This window comes from Acartia tonsa, chromosome 15, assembly GCF_053477335.1.
Source record: "Acartia tonsa isolate MP-2025a chromosome 15, ASM5347733v1, whole genome shotgun sequence".
NCBI classification, from domain to species: domain Eukaryota; kingdom Metazoa; phylum Arthropoda; class Copepoda; order Calanoida; family Acartiidae; genus Acartia; species Acartia tonsa.
This window is the reverse complement of record NC_137274.1, coordinates 24,387,900-24,412,258: the sequence shown is the minus strand read 5'-3', so window position 1 is coordinate 24,412,258 and position 24,359 is coordinate 24,387,900. Positions and strand designations below refer to the sequence as shown.

Sequence of the window (24,359 nt, the reverse complement as noted above, 5' to 3'; positions counted from 1 at the left end):
TGGGGGTCAATATGACCCCCCCCCCAATCTGTAAGGGTTAATGTTGTGTGGGTGAGTTGCACCTGGACTGAACAGTCAACTTGTCAACTCAAGGCCAGACTCTTGGTCCTTCACCTCATACCCGTAGTACAGTACATTACAGACAACCAACCCTTTGATTGCACGATCTTTGTCTGGAGATCCTAACTGTGCATGGCAATGACTTGTGCCTGTTTTGGGCCAAGGCATTCCCCCTACTCTGCATTTTTTTTATGTCCTGTGACAAACAATGCAGGTAGGTACTATTATTAATGTCTTTGGTATGACGTGGATTCGAGTTGCATCCTTCCCAACAATTTCCTTGACACTTTAATTAGAACCTGTGGGTCATTTACACGTCAAACTTAAAGGTGGAGAGTTAAGGTTTCGTGATTTTTTGGTCATGGTGTTATTGCAACATTTAATGCAACCAAAGCATGAACATGATGCTGTATCAGCAATGACTGAAGCCACATCAAATCCTAGGGACTTTTCAATGCAACCTAGGATTTAACATGACTCCTAGTCATTGAACTAACAAACGCCACTAATACACTATTGAGCTACTACACAATGCTAGTCCAGAATGACTTTTCAATCAACCTATGACCTTGTGCATCATAACAAGGACCACCCATGCTTACGTGATTTAGGGCTAAGGCTTCCCCCCTACTCTTACTCCAATCTCTAACGCCTGAAAGAGCAGCAGTAGGTGCTAATTTTACAACTTTAGTATGAATTCTGGTAACAATGTGTCAGAATAGGTAATTACCCCAACTCTGACTCTATGTCACTAAATGATATATGAATTCTGGTAACAATGTGTCAGATTAGGTAATTTCCCCAACTCTGACTCTATGTCACTAAATCTCATATATGACTTTTAGTGATATTGTGTCAGATTAGGTAATTTCCCCAACTCTGACTCTATGAAATGTCATATATGAATTCTGGTAACAATGTGTCAGATTAGGCGATTTCCTCAACTCTGACTCTCTGTCACTAAATGTCATATCTGACTTTTGGCAACAATGTGTCAGATTAGGTAATTTCCTCAACTCTGACTCTATTTCACTAAATGTCATATATGACTTTTGGTAACAATGTGTCAAATATGGTAATTGCCCCAACTCTGACTCTATGTCACTAAATGTCATATATGAATTCTGGTAACAATATGGCAGATTAGGCGATTTCCCCAACTCTGACTCTATGTCACTAAATGTCATATATGACTTTTAGTGATATTGTGTCAGATTGGGTAATTTCCCCAACTCTGACTCTATGAAATGTCATATATGAATTCTGGTAACAATGTGTCAGATTAGGCGATTTCCTCAACTCTGACTCTCTGTCACTAAATGTCTTCAGGGGCGTCCAAGCTTTTTTTTTGGGGGGGGGTAAAAAATTTTAGGGGGGGGGGGGTAATTCGTGTTTGGGGGGGGTAAAATGGCGCGAAATTTTTTTTTACATTTTTACCCCGGGGGTAAAATTTGATTGGGGGGGGTAATTACCCCCCCTAAAGTCTGTTGGGGGGGGTAAATACTCCCCCCAAATCTGTTGGGGGGGGTAATTACCCCCCCCAAACTAATTTACCCGGGGGTAAAATTTTTGGAGGGGTAATTTAATTATGTAAAAAAAGCACCTACCTAATCTATTAAGTTAATAAGTACTATCCTATAACATAAAGTAGTAAGTAAGGTTTATTTGACTATAGCTTCAGATTTCATTACTTTTAATACTGAGTTCTCCTTTTTAGGAAAGCTTCACATAGATCCCATGATGGTTCCACACTATTATAGGTCAATCCTTTGAGTGGTTTTAGGCTATTTTTCTCCTCCCTTTTTACCCTTTAGAAAACACAAGTTCTTAGATGCTAAGGGCGCCACTACTATTCAAATATATAGTAGTATCTCATTCTTTAGAACATAAAAATACAATAATTAACTCACTAACCAATGAACCAATATGATAATACTTTAAAGTGAAGCGTCTTATAGGTCCTGGTAAGTTTTATAACTAGTTTTGAGACACCCTGACATCCTCCCAAAAGAAATCGCCTATAGAAATTCTTTTTCATTATTTAATGAAATATTTAATTTAGTTAGGTATCTATTTTATGGAATCTTCAGTGCTTTAGAATTACATCATAGATCCCCCCCCCAAAAAAAAATTTCAGTAAAATTTTTTTTTTAAGAACATTCAATTTGGGGGGGGTAAATACCCCCCCAAAAAATTTTTTTTTAAAGAACATTTATTTTGGGGGGGGTAATTACCCCCCCCCAAAATGGTTTGGGGGGGTAAATACCCCCCCCAAAATTGTTGGGGGTGCCTACGGCACCCCCAAGGTAGGGGTAATTTTTTTTTGGGGGGGGTATTGTTCAAAAAATTTTGGGGGTGCCAAATGGCCCTAACCCCCCCCCTTGGACGCCTATGAATGTCTTATCTGACTTTTGGCAACAATGTGTCAGATTAGGTAATTTCCTCAACTCTGACTCTATGTCACTAAATATCATACATGACTTTTGGTGATATTGTGTCAGATTAGGTAATTTTCTCAACTCTGACTCTATTTCACTAAATGTCATATATGACTTTTGGCAACAATGGGTCAGATTAGGTAATTTCCCCAACTCTGACTCTATATCACTAAATGTCATATATGACTTTTGGTAATATTGTGTCAGATTTGTTTCCATTGCCAAAAATGAGAAAATAACCTGAAATAATGTCACTAAATTTCAGATTGAAATCTGAACTTTGGTCAAATTTTGTCATATCTGAACTTTGGTAACAAAGAGTCATATTGAGACAGATTTAAATCTGAAATCTAGTGACTGTGGATTTCTAATCTGACCGAAAAGGGGTAAAAACTACTAGGGATATATGTATGAAGATTTGGTGGTGCCTTAAAATAAGGGAAGGCAGTACAAAATTTACCTCATCAGAGAGTAAATTTTGTAGAACTCAACAAATTTTTATTGTCATAATAATAATTATGTTAAATAGAACATTGATACAGGAAAGGCATTAGATTTACAGAGGGTGCATTTATGTGGCATTGTAATAAGTATATTTTCTAACTATAATTATTTTCTGTACAAATGTCCTATTTTACAAATTCATTATTTTTTCAATGGTTATTTCATTACATACTGGGCCCTATTTTTCTAGTCTATGATGATTTGAAGGCGCCTTTGAATAAGGGAAGGCTGTACAAAATATACCTCATCAAATTTTGTAATGTAAATATTGAACTCCCTTTTAGTGGTAAATATATAGAAGCATGATCAATCCTTGGGAAATTTAAAGGGACTGTGAATGTAAAAATTTCTCATCATAGTATTAAATCTTAACATTTTCTAGGCACCTTTTACTATACTGATCAACCAAAAACGTCCTATTAACAAAAATATGAAGATTTATGACTTGATTTTATGGTATTTTGGGAGGGAAAACTGGAAAGACAATGAAAATCTGAACGTTTTAAATTTTTTCAAATTGTTTCTTTGGATATTTAACTTGTCATACTTTAAACAATTTATTTACTGTTAACCCATTAGTGACGAACCGGCTTTTAACGCTCGGTTCCAGAAAACGCCAAAAAAAACTAGTTCACAGTTTCAGGATTGCATCATTCTTAGTATGAATCCCCCCTCTACTACCCTGGTTTTCATTTCCCCCTGGAGCAGGCAGTTTTGGATACTTCCGTTTGCAGGTATAGCTCAACAAAATTTGAAAACCAAATTTGAAGACGAGTAAAGATACCTGCTAGTTTTATTGCCCTGCTTGGCACGAGTAAAGATACCCGTCCTCATATAATATCAAAATTTTTGAAACTTCTAGGAAACGGGCTTTTTTAACCAAAAAGAGCCATCTTAACCCATTAATGACGAACTGGCTTTTAACGCCCGGTTCCAGAAAATGCCAAAAAAAACTGGTTCTCAGTTTGAGGATTGCATCATTCTTAGTATGAATCCCCCCTCTACTACCCTGGTTTTCATTTTCCCCTGGAGCAGGCAGTTTTGCTTACTTCTGTTTGCAGGTATAGCTCAACAAAATTTGAAAACCAAGAAAAACGAGGTGATTTTAAAATACCCCTCCTAACTTTTTTGTTTATGAAGTAAAGTTAGTGATTTTTTTTGTGAAATTTAAAGTTTATTGGCAACTACATTCATTTGTGAAATCGTTTTATTCAAATTATTATTTTTTATATGATTTTTTTATCATTTAATTATGTTCTATATAACTCCGGTTCGGCACGAGTAAAGATACCTGCTAGTTTTATTGCCCTGCTTGGCACGAGTAAAGATACCCGTCCTCATATAATATCAAAATTTTTGAAACTTTTAGGAAACGGGCTTTTTTAACCAAAAAGGGCGGTACCTATAGCCAAAATATATGTGATATAAATTGTTTTGTATGTTAGTTGTAGCTCTATCAATTACATGAGGTTATGTAGTTTTCAATTATGGATCGTATCGTAGTTTTAAAAAGTGTTCATCTCACTTTGGACGTTCAAAAATTACATTTTAAATTTTTTGGGCCAAATAACCGGGTATTTAGGACAAAACCGGGCTTGAATGCCGGGGGAAAGCACCAAAAAACGCCAAAAACGGTTATTAAAGCCAAACGGGTTTCTTTACTCGCGCCGAACTGGGTTTTCCTGCAACTTTCCTGTGCACGCCACCAGAGCAAAACAAAAAAATTGGAATTCTGTTTTTACCATTATAAAGCTTCCCTGAGATTTTCAGCTCGATCGGTCCATAAAAGTGGCGCTCGGCACTAATGGGTTAAGGATTTAGTTTATGACATAAAATAGCCAATTCATGTTTCAATAATGTAGTAATTAGGTCTAACCGTCTACAAAGGGATGAATCTCAGAGGTTATTTGAAGGGATAATATCCTTTTTTATTCACACCCCACCCGAAGGTGTGTTAGGTTAGAAGAAAAAAACCAGCAGAAGTACTATGGGAAGGTACTAACTCAATTTAGGGAAAGCATGTTCTGAACTCACTATAAGGTCCCAGTACATCCGGTGTAAAACGTTGAACCTTTATTATTTTCAAATTTGTAATTAAAAGTGGACAAGAGATGAGCCAACTGAAGTTACTTGGATACTTATAAGAAAACCTTTTTTTTGTTTTGTTTTTGCATTTGATATTAATAAAAATTGCTTATTTTATCACTTTATAAGTAAATATACATTGGTTTAACACAAGGATTATGTTAAAAGTCAGCTTTAATTTTAATAAAAATAGAGAACTATGTAAAAACGTTTAGTTTTAGCTATAGAAGGAAAGGTATTATCCTCTTAGGAAATTTTTCTCCAAATTTGACAATTTTTATACCCCCCCCCCACAGAAAAACCGCCCCCTTGCCTGACTAGCCGCGGGCGCTCGGCCCCCTAGCCTGCCTAGCCGCGGGTGCTTGGCCCCCTAGTTATATAACCTAACCTAGCCTTACCTAACCCAGTCATTTAGTTTGGGGGGGGGGGAGGGGAAAGGGTATAAAATTGAAAAAAAATTGAAGAAAAAAAATCCTAAGAGGATAACGCCCAAGGAAAAAAAGACAATTAACTGCACATTTATATACTGCTGAATTTTTTTTCCAAATCTTGCATAGTAAAATTCTCCAAAAAAAGCTGTTTTTTAAGAAAACAAGAGCCCATTTCAGATTATATGAATGAGATGATGTCAAGGTTTGATAATCAGATGAGAAATTTTTTCATTCACAGTCCCTTTAAGAACTTTTAAAAATATTTAAACTATAGATATTTTGTTTGTTTTACAATTCTACAATCAAAGATTTTAAATTGGATATCTATATTTTTATCTATTATCATTTTCTTCCTGTTCAAAGGATCATTTTATTAATACACTTTGACTCAACATTGATAACAAAAATTATACTGAGTTTAACTGTGCATTACTAAAACTACATCTCTCTAAAACCATTTGAGGGCCATTTTAGTTGGTTTTCCACAATACATTATTTTACCCCTGTTCTGATTGCCTGTTATGTTAGTGACAACATTTTTTAATCTTGCTTGCAACTTTTTCAGTTGTCATTAAGCAAAATTGATAACAACAGTATAAAAGGCAGAAATTTATCTCTTATTTTACAAGTTCCATTTTATTAACTCCATCTGTGTTATGAGAAATACCAACAAATAGAAAAGTTTGTTTAGCACATAATTATTAAAAATGAAGCTTTTCTATAATTAGGGTCAGTCTGATTTAGAAAGCATAGCAACTCTATAATCATTACCAGAATATCTGTACGTCCATTTTAAACAAGTTGATTTTTTAACTTTTTTAACAACAAAATTTTATGTGATCTAATTATCCGATTGATCTGATTTTTGGTGTACTGATTCCTGGGACAACAAAGTACAATATCACAAGCAAAGCAACTCTATAATCAAGTCCTAAAAATGTAAGTATGTCTGTCCATTAACATTATCCTGTTTTTTATCAAATTTCAACAAATAAATTTATATTCTGATTATTCAGTCCTGACGCTATTCAAGTGTTAATGTCCTTATGTCCTACCGTTTCAGTGCTTCGCTTTTATTGATGTTGTCATCTTTGTGTAAATGAATTTTTTGGGTACTGTAGCAAATTTAAAAATTTAAGTTTTAGGTTACATTATATATCAAATTTAGCAAAATTTTTATCATAATTCTAAATAACTAAGTAATTCCAAATAATTATCAAATTTTTAAAACTTGCTTCGGGATCACTTTAAGACCAATTCTTAAAGGAAGGCTGCAGGAAATACACTACTCTAACTGCTGAGAGACTGTCAGAATAAGACTCAATATAATAAATTTTCCTGATATCTGATATTGCCAGAGGGAATAAAAAAAAACTATATAAATTGTTTACTTGACAAACAGAAGTTGCCAACTACACATACAAATATACAAAGTTTGGAAAAGAGCAGATGAATTCAGTTGGGTTCATTATATCAGGTTCTTATTATTTTTTTGTCATTGCTTTCTACAGAGTTAATTTGATTATATTAAATTTTGAAATTATCATTATGAATTCTTTTTTTAGTTTTCATACTTGTCCTGCCCAGCATTGTACTAATGTTTGATCTTGTGTTGAAGAAAAATTGGAGTTTCAAAGGCTTTTTATTGGCATTTGGTTATCAGCTTGTGATGTTGTACAAGGTATATATGGATGAGAAACTTAAAATTTATTATGTCAATATTAAACTTGCAAATTAAAGGTTATTAAATTACTATTTTGCATAACTAAACTTAATGCATTTTTAAGAATACTATGTGTAACATTTACTTTTAAATCCAAATTTGCAAGTTTATTGCTTTGAGAATTATTTTTTGGTTTTCTTACATGACTAATAGTATTAGTGAAAAAAAGCTTTTCCTTTTTCCTTTATAAATACAAATAAATTTTTTTATTCCAAATTTTATTGCTAAGAATAGTTAGCTGTTAACACTAAATTATAGTGAAAAAATTGTATGTTTGAAGTTTTTAAAAAATAAATGTCTTTCAATATTATATTGGAAAAAACATAATGACAAAAGGTTTTGTATATTATGCATAAAATTGAAGGATTATCTTATTAAAACTAGAAATATGTTCTTTTCCTTTTTTTGCATTATACAGTGAGGCAAATAAAAAATGCAGGATGCAAAAAATATACATCTAGATATTACTCCATATTCTGTATTTTTATGGTAAACAATAGTAAGGTCTAACAATTGGTGTAATATTTTTAAAAAATTATCTAGGGATTTCTGTGTTTTTTGAATCCACAAGATGTTGAACAAAAGAAAAAATATCTATCAGAAAAGGTAACTCTAAAAATGATATTTATTTATATATGATAACTGATCAGTAAAATGAATATCTTAATAAATGATAAATTTAAAAAATGCTTAGATTTTTAATATTTATGTATGCAATGAAGCTTTTAGATAAAAAATGAAGAAAGGCCAAACAGATAAAATAATGATAATGAAGAATGCATACAAATATCTTGATTCTTAGTTGTCATGCTCTGAATCTTCAAATACAAAAATTAGTCTTATAAAAAACATAACTACTGTTAAAATATTATGTATTGAAAAGTATTAACCCTTAACGGTCGGGGGGGGGGGGCGTTGAACGCCCCCCCTTCCGGTTTTTTCTATCTCATTTTCTGTGTGTGAAAGATGAAGAGCCCAAACTGCTTGACTTTTTAAGTATGGGTATGACACATAACTGAGAGTTGGAATTTTTTGAATATCTCCATCCTGGCGGGCACAGGATGCCAGCAAACCTGGCAGGGTCATCCAGGTAAAGAGCAAAAGTATTTTTTTGACTAAAACAAAGCATTTCATCATACCAAAATACTAAAAAATCCTCTAGTAGTACATCCTTATATGAAATACAGGTGTTCAAGTAACTTTCAGGTTCCAGGTATGATCCTGCAGGTCCTGATCCTCCAGGTCTCCAGAAATCTTCAAAAGGCTCCTGTGGCCGCAATTTTTGACTTAGAGACTTCAAATTTTAAACTTAAGCTTTTCTTACATGTCTACATAACGTATTAAAATTTCATGAAGATCCGCCGCCGTTTTCCCGCCGACCGCCGACTGCGGCGGCTGGCAGCTGCCAAGTACAGCTGCAGCCGCTGAAATTTATACTTTTATATTACTAATGTAAAATTTATACAAAAATAAACATTTTCTGCAAAAAAAAATTTCTTCTAGCTTCAAAAATAAAAAAATTACAGCCGTTTGAAATTTTTAAGTAAAAAAAGACCTAAAAACAAAGGTTGTTAAATAAAAGGGTGAAGGAAGCGAAAATTGACTTAGACTTATAAAAGGTCGGAAATTCATTATCCCACAGGGGACTTGCACAAAAAAAATTAGCCCTCTAGCTCTAATAGGAACTGAGATAATAAGGGGGGGCGTTGAACGACCCCCCCCCGACTGATTAAGGTGCGTCAGGGGGCCCGACTGTAAAGGGTTAAAGGGCGAATATAGGTTGAATATAATATGGGCTCAAAAAAACCGTGCAATTCCATAGATTATAAGTAACTTTAAGATATTGACATATCCAATTGTATAAGTCTGTTATAGCTTAAAACCTGAACATTCTCAGGATAAATTTATGTAATAAGTGTGGTTCCCTAAGAACTCCAAACATCCTAGCATCACACAAGGCTTCGGTTTAAGGTTGAATTAAAAAGCTTTCGTTAAATGATAGTCGTAATAAAAGTGGAAACCAGTTATCAATCTATTTTTTTGTATTGTGGATTGTTTCTTCCTTGACAATATTCCCCAACAAACTGTAAAGTATATGAATTTTATTTAAAAAAAAAAAACCTTTACAGGAGAAATTTTATTTCATGTAAGTATGAAAATTATATGGTAATTGTTATAATTAATTTAAAGAGGACAAAAATAATAGGTGAATAATGTTTTTTTTTCTTATATTTTTTTCTGGAGAAAATCTGGCAATCGTTGCGTTTGTGTGTGTGTGTTGAAAAATGCATACTAGGGTAATTATATCATCAAGAATTAATCATTGATCTTTATACAGAAAAAAAAACTTTAAAACGTATTATTTACCCTAGTAATTACTCCGGATGCAAACTGACGCAAATTATTTTTACGCTTTTTAAAAAATCAATAAAATAGTATATAATATAAAAAAATAAACACTTTAATTATCAATTAAGATGCATGGCAAGTCTTGTAAAGGGCTAAAATAAACGATTTTGTTGACTTTCTCATTTATCATATGTTGAAGTAAAAGCAAAAATTGCAAAATCTACTTAAGGATTTTTTTGATTTTTTAAATTTAACATAGATATTTTAAAAGTATGTAATGGCACCTTTCATATAAGCTCATATCATATTGAAACTATATTCGCCCTTTAATTATAGACCTAATGATAAGAGAGTTAGAGGTTGTTTTTTTATCACTGTCATAAACAGAAAATATTATACTTTTAGCTCTAATTTGAGCTAAAATAGGAGATACAATTTTAACCTCCTCTTTTACCAAAATAAAATTCTGATAGAGGCAAACATATCTCAATCATTAGGGTTAACAAAATAAATTGTCTTTTTATTTAAATTTGCTATTGAACTGTTATCAATTAAATCTTTTTATTTTAGATGTATGAAGTATGCATTGAATCAACAATGCAACTCTTTCTTCAAACTGGAATAGTATTGTTCAATGTTTTCCTAACAACTCCTGGCACTTATGAATTCCAGGATGACAGCAGTTATATCCTCGATATCATCAGCATCACCACATCCATATCATCACTACTCTGGGGCCTCAGCAGCTTCAAGATAAATGTGACTCAGAAAGAGCAAAGTAATTATGACAAGTTTGTACTAATGGTTAGGAGCTCAGTGGATATCATTGGAAGGTATGATCATTTTATCATAAACTCCTTATTTATAACTTATTTACATCTATCCCATAAAAGTGTGTTTAATTCATATATATATCAGTCAGAAAGTGAGATAAAATGACACTTGCAGAGATGACAAACATCTTAAACCTTTAGTCCTTCTTTTTAAAGGCCTTCAAATAAATGGGTAAAATAAGAAAAATTTATTTTGACAATTGATAAAGAGAAGAAATTTCAATAAAATCAACTATGATTACAATTCTTTATGTTTGATATTAATGATAAATAATTGTTTAAGAAATAACAAATTCTAGGTGTAAAGTTGAAAACACTGGCAATTTGAAGATTATTTATATTTTTTGTTAATTTAGGATATTTACAATGATAAGCATCATAGTTTTCAGCCTTAGCTGGAAATATGGTGTTTTAATTGTAACTTCTTCAATGTGCTTGATTGTGTTCATCATTCCTACACTGGCCACAATGTACAATGGTATAGAATTCTGTAGTCACAAAACTTCTCTTGATGACCATTCAATTCTGTTCATACCTGTACCATCATTTCAACCAAACGATGCTGATGAGAAAATCCAGAAGTCCAGAATGAAAAACAAAGGAATTGTGTCCATTCTGATTGTATTGATGTTGTCACTGCAATTTTTGATTACAAAAGAAGTCATTCAATTTATTCCACCAGACATGTGGTAAGATTGTAACTTTTTTACTGAATGGTCTCATTATTAGTGTAAAAGCTGCTTTAAAATTCCAAATGTCTGTCTGATATGATATATTAGCAGTAAATTACAGATTAATTTTACAGATAATTTAATACATTTTAAATTATGTCAATTTCTATAGATATATTTATTTACATTGACATAATTAGGGTAACTGTACTACAGGGCCTTTAAAGTCAATCTTGACTGTCCTTCAGCCCAATATTTAGCAAATTTTTTTTATATATTTACAAGTTTTACAAATGATATAAAATAATACTAGTTATTTACAGGGTATGGCATTAAAGTAGCTTGTTGGTTTCGATATTTGAATTATATTTATGTTTTCCACAGGGATAACACTTTCTCTCCCTGTATTGAAATGTTTTGTACTTTGATATACACTTATTTTTTACATATTTTTTAACAGCTTTGGATGAATTTAATGATCTCAGCTCACCTGGCAACTATTCCAAATTTTCGGGTTTTCGGGTTTTTTACTGAAGGGGAAGTTTCATAGATTTTATAATTTGGCTTCTCTACTCATTTTGATCTAGTATTTTGCAATGGTGTCAGAAAATTAGGAATACATTTGGAAAGTTTGTTTTCTAAATATTTAGAGACAAATTCAACTACATTTGCATGTCAAAAATGTTAAGAATATCTTGTTTTCCCATCAAGGGCTCGGCATGCACATTGTACTTAGCATTTAAGACATTTCTTACAGCTTTCTTCTGTAGACACAAAGTGGAGGAAAGATGTATTTCCTAGCCCCCTAGCCTAAAACCTAACCTAATCTAATTGTAAAAAATAATGTTGTTATCAGGGGGGGGGGGGTATAAAAATTTTAAAATTAAAAAAAATATTTCAAAGAGGACAATGCCGGCTATTTTAATATTTTTCACATATTTTTGCTTTTTTTGGTCCTATTTTCAAAATTTGGCATTATCCTCTTAGAAATATTTTTTTTCAATTTTGAAAATATTTCCTTATGTCTTTGGTGTCTTTTAGTCCAATTTTCAAAGTTTGAGTGGCTAAAACAGGGTGTTTCAAGAGAAATGTCTTTGTAAAAAAAAATTTATTATGCAGAGAAAAGAAAAATTGTACAAAATACTTTATATATTTGGAAAACCTGTTCTAGGGCATTTATGTTTTGAATAATTAAAACTGATTATTTTAACAAATTAAACAAATGAAAAACAGTTTCTTTCAACATCCATATTTTGGAAGATTTATGAATTTAAAGTTTGTGCAAAAAAATTGCACATTTTCAGAATACATGCAATCTAATTTTTGGAAATATAAACATCATTTTTGTACCATTTGTAGTTTAAGAGCCACGTTGAAAATTGTGAGAAAAAGTTTTTAGTAAGTTGTAACATTGAACCACGTAGCTCCTATATATAGGGGGGTAATTTTTTTCTCTAGGGAAGTTGTACTTGGTACCCTCCCCTAGAATAGTTATAAACCTTCATGGAACCTATGAAAAGCTACCCTGTTAAGGAGAACTTGATCGTTTCAGCAGTTAGTGGGATCCTTTGGTACAAACAGACAAACAAATAGACAAACAAACAGACAAATAAACAAACATACTTTTACTTTATTTATACTTTATCCTTTATTAAAAGTATAACTGCTACAAATATTAAAATATACTTTTGTTTTTAGACCCTTTTATTAAGTGTGTTGTTCTCAATTTAGCATTAATTGTTTTTGTTGTTAGGTGGAACTGTGCAGAGAGAGCCAGAAAGTTACTGTGCCTTCAGAAGATTGTATTGATGACAGTTGCCACATGTCTTGTGATATCAAGTATTGAATTTATTCAATACTTGATGTTCAAGACCTGTTGGATTGATTTCTTGTTTCTTGAAAGAAATGAGAACACTCCACAAGAACCAGTTGAAAACACTTCAGGTAAGTCAGGATAATAAGCTGCTTTTAATTAAAATCATCTGCATAGTTGGCCACAGAAACAAATTCCAGATTTTTTTCTGAAGACAATTTATTCATTGGTGGGGATGATGGGTTAAAGGTCTGGGAAAACATGGTCCTAACATTTCATTGCTACTATAGTATATAGCCATACTTACATAAAGGCTGTTTATACTTTTTACCCCTTTTTACTTTTTTCTTTTTTGAAAGTAAACCAAGAAAAAATGGGGACTTCCAAAAACTTATCTTATTTTACTAATTTCTGTTTACATAGATGTTCAAATTTAAACATTCATATATATAATATATAATATATATAAGCATTGCTTTGTTTAGATGAAAATGTTGGTGACACTACAAGATCAGAAAATCTGAAAGTGTAAATATTTTTTTTCAATACACATTAACACTTTTAATCACAGCAAGTGATTATTTTGTTTCACAACTACATCCAGAGCATACAACAAAACATTCTGTTTTTAGAAGTTTTATTTAAGAAAATGTAACAATTCAAGCAGTTTGACACAGATTATGATACGATTTTAACTAAGTTGAAGATATTTGCTGACATATGTTTTTATTACTAAAGGAACCATGCAAGAAATATACCGCTTCAACTGCTGAAAGACTGCCAAGAGTAGACCCAATATCCAAAATTTGAAGCCTCCAGCTTCAAAAACAAAAAAGTTATAGACATTTCTAATCACATTTTTAGTACTATGGTAATTTTGAAAGTTTTTGATTGCTAATAATAGAATTTTCATTATTAAAATACGTCGCCTAGAAAGCAAATTATAAGATTATTTTTGGCAGAAACTTAGGATACCAGTAACTGATAACGTTTATCCAATAAAAACACTCTTCTTTATAGTCAAAATCATTCAAAAAAATTCAGTTTATATTGCATTGTATTGAGAGTATGCCAGCCTCTAGGATTTCCAGCCAATCAGAAGCCTGAGTATACGCTAAGTCTGCTGAACAACCAATCACTGCTGAGCATCTGTATTACTTACATTAGTTTAATTTTTTCCCGCTATGATATTACGCTTTCAAATGCAATTTAAACCGAATTTTTAAAAGGCATTTTGACTATAAAAAGGGGCGTTTTATTGCAATAATGTTATCAGTTACTGCCAGTCTAAAATTCTGGCAAAGATAAGCTTTTAATTTTGCTTCCAGACGGCATAATTTAATATTGAAATTTTCTTTTAGTACATTGAAAATCTTTCAAAATTTCCATTGTACTGAAAGAATCATTTTGAAATGTCTGTAACTTTTTTGTTATTGTAGCTGGAGGCTTCAAATTTTGGGTATTGGGTCTACTCGTGGCAGGCTTTAAGCAGTTAAAGCTCGGTATTTCTTGCAGGGTTCCTTTAAATATTATGTCTAAACTTTATAAAATTCTTAATTTTAGAATTCTTGTGAAAAGAAGAAAAGACATTGTTGCAGGTAATATTGAAATTGTTAACAACATAGAGAAAAATGCCCTGGGGATAATGGAAATAGTATTTCATTATAAATTTGTGCCGGCAATCAATAGTAATATTATTGATTATAGTGGCAGCTTTTGATAAAGAGTTAAGTTGATATTCAACTCTAGTTATGTTTATGAGAGGAAACTGGATGTAATATGGCACTAGATATTGTACTAGCTTTCCAGCCTATAATTTTAGCATGCTTAAGATTAGCACATTTCTGGAATATTGCCGTTTTACTTTTTTTGGTATTCAACAAAATTTATCTTTAGGTCTTCTTCTTCTTGGTTTCATCATGACTGTGTTTATCCTGTCTCTAATAGCAGTGAACAAAGAAACTGGATTTGTCCAAGGAAACATGAATACAACAGAAATTACCAAATTAATTCAAAACATTGAAGCATCAATTGCCAGGTAATTATTTCAACATAAAACTTATATTACTATTATATTATTTTCTGCCTAATTCACAATATTTGAGAAATTGTCAACAAAAAACTTATATTACTAGGGCTGCCAAAAAAATTTCTGTATAATTTCTGTTTAAAATTTATTTTGTGTTTATTATTTGTCCATTTCATTTATATTCTATGTCTGATTTTAAAATTCTTATAATCATAGCTTTCTCTAAAATATTTAATTTAATGTTTCACCTTTTTGCTGTGTAAAAGATGATTTTACACAGTGCGATCTTTTGAAAAAAATCGGGACATCCAAAAAATTTAAAATCAACTTTTATCTATCCTAGGAATTAATAATGTCTGTAAGTAGACAGCTAGAAAAGAAATTTTTTAAAAATATTAATTTTGGCGGATTTATGCCATTTTAAAAAAAAGGTAGTGAAAAATTTCTTTTCAGTTTTGATGATTTTCCAGATTTTTTTACACAATTTTTTCAAAGCAACAAAAAATACATTTATGTTCAGCTTATGCAAATAATTTTTAACTGAGGTACTTTTCAGATACCTGTACCAATGTCTAATTAAAGAAAAATTTAAAAAAAATATTTTTTTGGTGGTGTAAATTGACATTTTGTGAGAAAATTTCACCAAAAATATTAAGATTTTCAACCCCAAAAAATCAGTTTTCTCCATTTTACCCAAAAACGGCCAGGAGGCCCCGGTTTTGCAATAACAATATTAATATGCAACATGTATTGTGTATAAAACAGTTTTCACAACCTGGGGCCTCCCGGCTGTTTTTGAGTAATTGAGCATTTTACATTGCATGGTTTGAACAATTTCGTTCTTGTTAATTTCAAATTTTCCTTCGTTAGAGGGGGAAGGAGTCATTTTAGAGCCCAAAGTCATCTCTGCAATATTTTGAAACTTTTTAAGGTGGATCTTTCTTGACATATGCATCATTTGCCTCTGGCGAACCGTTTCGCCATTATTTGTTGCCGTTGACGTGATTTTTAACGATTTTTGCCGTTCTCGCGGTTTTAATGGACATTTAAGGGATAAAGGAGTCGTTAAATAAAGATGACTTATAAATACTTTTATTTTAGCAATTAAATTTGCTAAATTTCATGTGTTCTAAAAAAGTTTGTATTTCTAATTGGTTTTGGTCCAGCAGAAATTCAAATTTGGGGATTAATTATAATATTGCAAAAATATTATATATCCGTCAGAGAGAGAGAGAGAAATATACGTTTGAGAGAGAATATAATATTCAAGTAATTATGTTTATTTTCTTATACAAACTTTAAATGAAGATAGCTAGACTTAGAATAAAGGTATTAGCACAAAATCAAAAGTGTTTTGAAAATTATGGTATTGTTGTTTATATCTGTAAAAAAAACATTTGAAAACATGCATTTTAAGTGTCCTATTTTACTTATACCGGACCTACCTAAAAATGCCGGGACTTGAACTGGGTGCACCTGACCCTATATTCATGTTCACAAACATTGTTTGCATTGAAGAAATATTCACAAAGACGTTGATTTTGTTCAAATATTCCTATCCTAACTAAAGTTATGAAGTTTTATAGATTTTTTAAAAATAGGGTAGCTTCGCTCCTCTAAAACCGCCAGACGTACTTACTAAATGCACATTAGAAGCTAACAGAGGCAAAATTTAAGTTATTTCCGAGTTAAAGCAAAATAAATTACATCATTTCTTCAAATACAAGCTCATTTATTGAAGTTTACTTTTGTCTGCTCTAAATGTCCCGTTTTTTGGCAAAAGATCGCACTGTGTTGTACAGCAATACTTTGAAATAAGAGATCTCAAAAAGTATTAGAGCTAGAAAAATGTTAGAGACCTTGTTAGAAAGCTCCAATATATGTCAATTCAACTGTAATGTGAACGAATTTGCATGATGAACATGAAAGACAAAATAACACAATAAAGGAGGTTAGGTGAAAGTACTCTAGAAATAAAAGTAAAATTTGATCACCAATAGTAATTTAAAAATTTTCTACTATGGGAAGGTACTAATTCAATTTAGGGAAAGCATGTTCTGAACTCACCATAAGGTCACAGTACATCCTGCATGTTTAAACCATTTCCACATTTTTTTTCTAATCTAACAAGCCTTTGGGTGGGGTGTGTATAGTAAAGTATAAAATATAGGCAAATCTTATTTTTATAATATTAAGATGGCTCCATTTTTAATGTAAATTTAAGGTGTAAATAGTGCAATATATCAAAAAAATAGCAAGAAACATGTTTATTTTGCATATTTGTCATACTTTAAATTGCTTGAATCATCTCAATTTTTATTTATAAAAAAAAAATATATATATTTGTCCCTCATTTTGGTTAGCATGATAAACTAAAGTTAAACATCTTTTATTGAATTTAACCAACATAAACACATATGCGCCCCACCCTGAGAGCCCCACCTATTGTTTTCACAGAAAATAACAAAGTTTTGGGTTTCAGATGTTTTTCTTTGAACATATCTTAACTTTTAAAAATTTAGGTTAAAGTCAGTCTGGCTATTTACAGGATCTTCTGGGATATACACAAAAAACACATATAAATATAAATTTAATTTATTATTTAGAAATGACAGTGTATGTAATCTTTTGGAAAACAAACCAGAGTCACTAGGAAAGTATTCTTATTTAGAGCAAAAAAAATAAAGTGTTATCAGAATGTTTCATTTGGAAATTATTCCATGATGTAAATTAAAATAGAAATTTACCACACAAAATGTTTGCATCCTTTAAAAGATTTTATGAGGCAAAATTAAAAATTATTAAATGGATTTTTTTGCCATATCATTTACCTATAGTTTATTGTAATTTATATTATATTTATGGTGAAAACTACAAGGTGTTTAGAAAAAACCCTGCATTTTCCGGTTTTGGGAACAACCAGCAGGAGTATGAAAAAAATGATTATACAGGGTGCGCCACATATAACCAGACTTTTTCTAAATTGCAAACAAATGAACATAAAATCGTCAATTTTAAAGATTTTATTAAATTTTAAAAACTGGGAAGCAAAATATGTATATGACTATTAGATCATTGAATAAAATCGCCGCCAGCATCAATCACTGCCTCTACCCGCCTCCTCAACTGCTGGCAGGCCCAATTCAAAATTTACCTGTCCAAGCTGACAAAGTTCTCCTTGATAGTGGCAATGAGGGAGGTCTTTGTGGCATGGGCACGTCTATTGGTCCATGCTTCAAAGTAGCCCCAGGCCCAAAAGTCCATTGAATGAAGATCAGCTGCTGGGAGGCTCCATTTCCTTTAAAACGTGAGTAATCGCAGGATCAAAATTCACCCAACTTTCAAGCTACCCTTTGACACAGAGGCCTTTATTTGGACCACAGTTGGGCTAAAACGATGTTTTATACCTTTTAAGAAATGACATGAAGATTCAGCCATAGTCTATAGTCTAAAATGAGTTTTTAAGTTCCATATGGATCTCTAACGTTGAGAAACAAGAAATATTCATGATTTTACATGATTTTTGACGTTTTTGAATCTCTAAATCTGTCACGCTTCACTTTGCCAGAGTACTACAGCCAAGCCACAGATTTAAGATCAGGCATTTTAACCATACATTTACCTTTCACTACGACCGCATTTTTAGAGAAAAAAAATCAGGTAAATGGTATGTACATTTTTACAGAGCATATGGAGCTATAATTATTTCTTTCATGCTCTTTCTGGTTCATTTCAAAATCTGGAAAAAGCAGTTTTTTGAAACACCTTGTAGATTTGAGGGAAAACACCTTGTATCAATTTAAAATTTATGTGTGCAAACAGGGGAATTCCAAGATTTAGATATTTGACTAGCTGCTCTGTATGATATCTTAAAATATAAATCTATCTTGACTTTGTAAACTAACATTCGCCAAAGATAAAGATTGGAAATGTAAAATTTCATTACAAAAAAGCTTTTCCATTTTACGTCTACAAAAATACTCATATTATTAGTTGTATCTACTCTCCATGAAATTATCAACAGTGCCAGCACCAATTTTTGGATACCAGATAACAAATTTGAATGGGCAGAGAAAATTATTTCAAGATGCAGGCCAAAACACAAAATGTGGACACAAACAGGGCAAGTTTATATTTTTTATAAGCAAAACTACTCAATCTTTCATTTTGTCCATCTGAATTTTCTAAACTCCCATTTAATGTATAAAGCTTAAATGTTTAATGATGTTTCCTTTGAAATGAACATCCAATTTAATCATTATTTGTTCCATTTGTTTGTCGGTAAAGAAAGGAGAGTCATTATACAGGGAAAATATGAAAATATGATTTACACATCTACTTCTATGCATTAAAACAAGGCTATCAGTTATTGTACAGGAAATAGATTACAAATTAGAAAATTACAAAAAAAATTTAATTCATTATAAAATTATTTAGGAATGATGTGAAAATTTTGACAGCTTTTCATACAACAATTGATGTATGCAAAAGAATTGATGATTGTAATTTTGTTCCCTTTTCAACTCAAGGTAAAAGTCAAATTAAATTTGCAACATTGTGGATTTGTTACCTAAATGCTTCCCTCATAAGAGTTAATTGGAAGTCGAACTCCTATATATGTATATAGCATTGATCTTAAAGAAAACCAGCAAGAAATACAATGCCAAAATAATGCCACAAGTAAACCCAATACCTTGGCTTCAAATTTGGGGCATTTCATCTATGTGTGGCAGTCTTTTTGCATTTAAATCTGTGAATTTCTTGCAGGCTTCCTTTAAAGCCCAGTTCAACCTTTTTTAACATGTCAACCTAAACATGTACAATAACAAGTACCTCTATACAATAGGTTTACCAAAATCTTCTAATTATCACCAAAGTCTTTTTTTAAATAGGTTTTTGAGATTTTATCAAAAAAAATTCTTTTGGCAAATTTACCCCATAGTGATGAAATTAATTGTTTTTGTATACAAAAAAATAGCTTAAAACCACCACAGGACCAGTAAGTAAATCCTTGTAGAGTTAAACCTAATTAACTCAGTTGTTACCAAGAATCTAATGAAGGTTCAGGGGATTTTTTTTAGATATTTTCTGTAGCCTTTTTAGGGCTTTGCCTTTTTTCAATTTTGAAAATTTGAGTACCCACCCCCCCCCAAGATGACGAACAAATATTTTAGGTTAGGTTAGGTTTTAGATTAGAAAAAAATATGAAAATTTTTTTTGGGGGGTGGAGTTTTCATTTTTTGCGGGGTTGGGGGTGTCCCACCCCTTAAGAAAATAGCCTAAAACCACCACAAGACCAATAGGTTTATACTCTGAAGAGTAGATACAAATGGGTTCTGTGGTTACCGAGATCTTAAGCTTCAGACGGACAGATGGACAGGCACCATTCTACTTTGTATTATAAATAGACTAGCAGATGCACTTTTAGATTCTATGCAGGAAATAGCTTTAAACTTTTCAATGAATTAACTCTAAAACCATCACAGCTGTGATTGAGCAGATATAGCCCTCTGATTTGCTGGAAAAACTAAAAGCTGGTATTCTAACAGAAAATAGAGCTGTGTATTTCTTGCAAGCTTCCTTTAAGTAACTTTCATTAGACAATAAACCCTACTCTAATTATTTATTTATGCTTTTAGTTGACAAAGCAGCAGTATGTACCATTTTCATGTATTTTGTATGACCCCTTGGGATCATCAAGGATCAATATGAGAGCAACTCAATACATTGACAAATACACTAATAAATAGATGTTGGCTGCCTAATCAAGATATGCTAGCATCCTGTTACCACTAGGATGTTTCCTCTAAAAAAACAGATTAAAATATTTAAGCATGCTTAAACTTTCAAAATTTTAAACATTTCTATAATATATTTCAGATGATTGTAGAAAGTATCTATCCCAATGTTTCAAATTATTTGATACTGTTACAATGGTTTACAAAGAAGATATAAACATACAAGATGAAGAAGGTAAAACTACCATGAATGATGATATAAATTATAAATAAAGTTAAAATCACAAGATTCATTATTAAAATAATATGTTTACAATCAGGAAGAACACCTCTTGTAATGGCAGGTGGTGATTCTCATTTTGAAAAAATTAAACAGGCTGGTGGTGATTTTGGACAAAGTCAATGTGGAGGTATGATTATTTTTATAGAAATAATATTTCATTTGTATTTTTTTTAATCTATACACTTATATTAGAAAAAAAATCTTAATAGATTTTGAAGCAAAATGAAATAATTAATTATTTATTTCTTAGCATCTGAAGTAAACTACAAGACAGGAGGTAAACATTCAATAATAAAACTTTGATAAATAAACCTTTTTCTTGATAAATATGGACGGAAAATAAAAATAAACCAGGATGCAACAAATGAACATTGACATATTTAAAGTAATAATGTATAAATTAACATTCAACAATATTTAGAAATCTGTTCCAATTCATGTTTTCCTCCTTCATTTCATAAAGATTGTAATGTACTAAAGACTGATGTAACTTTGAATAAAGCATTCCATATTTTAGCCTGGCTATTATTACAATTAATTCTTTTACAGCTTTGATTACAGCATCAAAACTTGGAGATATTATTGAAGTAAACAATATATTGAAAACTGGTAATTTCTCTGTTAATCAAACTGACGATGAAGGTAATATTTATTATATAGAAAGATTAAAGAAATTTCTGTCACAGAAGCTGTTACATTAAGATTAGTTAAAATCATATACATTATTTATTAGATAATGTGACAATCTTAAAAATTTACACAAATTCTGCAAAGAGTTAATAATTGTAAAATGAGAAATATTTGATTTGATTTTGGTAGAAATAATTGTATCTGTACTCAAAACATTGAAACAAAAGATATCCTATAATTAAAAAGTAATGAATTCGGAAATTCCATTTTCTTAAAGTTACTTATCTATTTATTAACTATCTATCTATCTATTTGTCCATCTGTTAATATATATATTTATCTATCTATTTGTCTATATATTTTTCTATCTATCTATCTATCTATCTATCTATCTATCTATCTATCTATCTATCTATCTATCTATCTATCTATCTATCTATCTATCTATCTATCTATCTATCTATCTATCTATCTATCTATCTATTTATCCATCTATTTATCCATATATTCATCTATCTATTTATCAATCTATCTATTTATCCATCTATTTATCCATATATTCATCTATCTATTTATCAATCTATTTATCTATCTATTTATTCCAGAATTTTCTTTTTATTGTTTAAGTATAGCTCGCTCCAATTGCACATAAAAAACCTTATCTATATCAGATTTTTTTGGTGGCCTACAATGCCAGTTCTTATATTGTCTGGAGTAAATATCTATCTGTACCTATCTTTCTATCTATATTTAAAACTATCTCTCTATCTATCCCTCTATCTAACTTTCTATCTATCTATAACTATCTCTCCACATATATCTACATATATATCTATAACTGTACTCTGAACTAAAGAATATATAATGTAACTAATATATTTATATCTAGGAGCTACCAGTCTTATGGATGCAGCACGGAATGGAAACACAGATATAGTCACACTTCTTCAAGAACATGGAGCTGATGTCAACTATAAAGATAATGATGGTTAGTTACATAATATTATCATACTATAATTATATATTGTATCTTTAGTATATTCTATCTATCTATGTACACCTCTTTCTGTATATCTATAACTGTACTCTGAACTAAAGAATATATAATATAACTAATATATTTATATGTAGGTGATACAAGTCTTATGGTTGCATCAGGGAATGGAAAGACAGAAACAGTCCGACTTCTTCTAAAATATGGAGCCAATGTAAACCATAAAGATAATGATGGTTAGTTACATAATATTATTTTACTATATAGTGTATATTTAGCATATTCTATCTATCTATCTTTAGTCTAAATATCTATCTCTGTACACCTCTAACTGTATATCTCTAACTGTACTCTGAACTAAAGAATATATAATATAACTAATATATTTATATCTAGGAGCTACCAGTCTTATGTGGGCAGCAAGGTATGGAAACACAGATATAGTCACACTTCTTCAAGAACATGGAGCTGATGTCAATCATAAAGATAATATATATGGTTAGTTACATAATATTATTATACTATATAGTGTATATTTAGTATATTCTATCTATCTATCTATAGTCTAAATATTGATCTCTGTACACCATTCTCTGTATATCTATAGCTGTACTCTGAACTAAAGAATATATAATGTAACTAATATATTTATATCTAGGAGGTACAAGTCTTATGTATGCAGCACAGCATGGAAAAACAGAAACAGTCAGACTACTTCTAGAACATAGAGCCGATGTCAACAATAAAGATAATTATGGTTAGTTACATTATATTATTTACTATAATTATATAATGTATCTTTAGTATATTCTATCTATCTATGTACACCTCTTTCTGTATATCAATAACTGTACTCTGAACTAAAGAATATATAATGTAACTAATATATTTATACCTAGGAAAGACAAGTCTTATGGTTGCAGCAGAGAAAGGAAACACAGAAGTAGTCAGACTACTTCTAGAACATAGAGCCGATGTCAACAATAAAGATAAGTGGGGTTAGTTACATAATATTATTTACTATAATTATATAATGTATCTTTAGTATATTCTATCTATCTATGTACACCTCTTTATGTATATCTATAACTGTACTCTGAGCTAAAGAATATATAATGTAACTAATATATTTATATCTAGGTGAGACAAGTCTTATGTGGGCAGCAGTAAATGGAAACACAGAAGTAGTCAGAATACTTCTAGAACATGGAGCTCATGTGAACCATAAAGATAATGATGGTTAGTTACATAATATCATTTTACTAAATAGAATATATTTAGTATATTTTATCCATCTATATATTTATCTATCTCTGCAACATCTCTCTGTATATCTATAACTGTACTCTGAACTAAAGAATATATAAAGTATCTAATATATTTATACCTAGGAGACACAAGTCTTATGCATGCAGCACGGTATGGAAACACAGATATAGTCACACTTCTTCTAGAATATGGAGCTGATGTCAATCATAAAGATAAATATGGTTAGTTACATAATATTATTTTACTATATAGTGTATATTTAGTATATTCTATCTATCTATCTATAGTCTAAATATTTATCTCTGTACACCATTCTCTGTATATCTATAACTGTACTCTGAACTAAAGAATATACAATGTAACTAACATATATCTAGGATGGACAAGTCTTATGTGGGCAGCACTGAGTGATATCACAGAAACAGTCAGTCTACTTCTAGAATATGGAGCCAATGTGAATCATAAAGATATTAATGGTTAGTTACATAATATTATTTTACTATATAGTA

General features: G+C 31.0%; 1 protein-coding gene across 1 annotated transcript; it reads left to right on the top strand.

Annotated features, from left to right (window-relative positions):
• The first annotated feature begins 6,922 nt into the window (after positions 1–6,922).
• LOC145307031 (uncharacterized) lies at positions 6,923–24,331 on the top strand. The gene is made up of 22 exons (XM_080149369.1): positions 6,923–6,995; positions 7,084–7,199; positions 7,785–7,847; positions 10,161–10,423; positions 10,780–11,112; positions 12,848–13,038; positions 13,393–13,435; positions 14,471–14,505; positions 14,804–14,945; positions 17,543–17,593; positions 19,374–19,465; positions 20,817–20,909; positions 20,995–21,084; positions 21,208–21,234; positions 21,507–21,599; positions 22,477–22,553; positions 22,978–23,005; positions 23,240–23,338; positions 23,481–23,579; positions 23,722–23,820; positions 23,973–24,071; positions 24,228–24,331. The coding sequence occupies exons 1-22, from the start codon at positions 6,968–6,970 to the stop codon at positions 24,329–24,331; spliced, it is 2,265 nt and encodes a 754-aa protein (XP_080005495.1). The 5' UTR covers positions 6,923–6,967.
• Positions 24,332–24,359: the final 28 nt, after the last annotated feature.

Excerpts from the sequence above, each read along its gene's own strand:
- LOC145307031 (XM_080149369.1), top strand. The coding sequence starts at position 6,968 with ATGAATTCAGTTGGGTTCATTATATCAG. Across the intron at positions 7,848-10,160 it reads AAAAATATCTATCAGAAAAG|ATGTATGAAGTATGCATTGA; the intron begins GTAACTCTAAAA and ends TTTTTATTTTAG. Across the intron at positions 23,006-23,239 it reads AGTCTTATGTGGGCAGCAAG|GAGGTACAAGTCTTATGTAT; the intron begins GTATGGAAACAC and ends ATTTATATCTAG.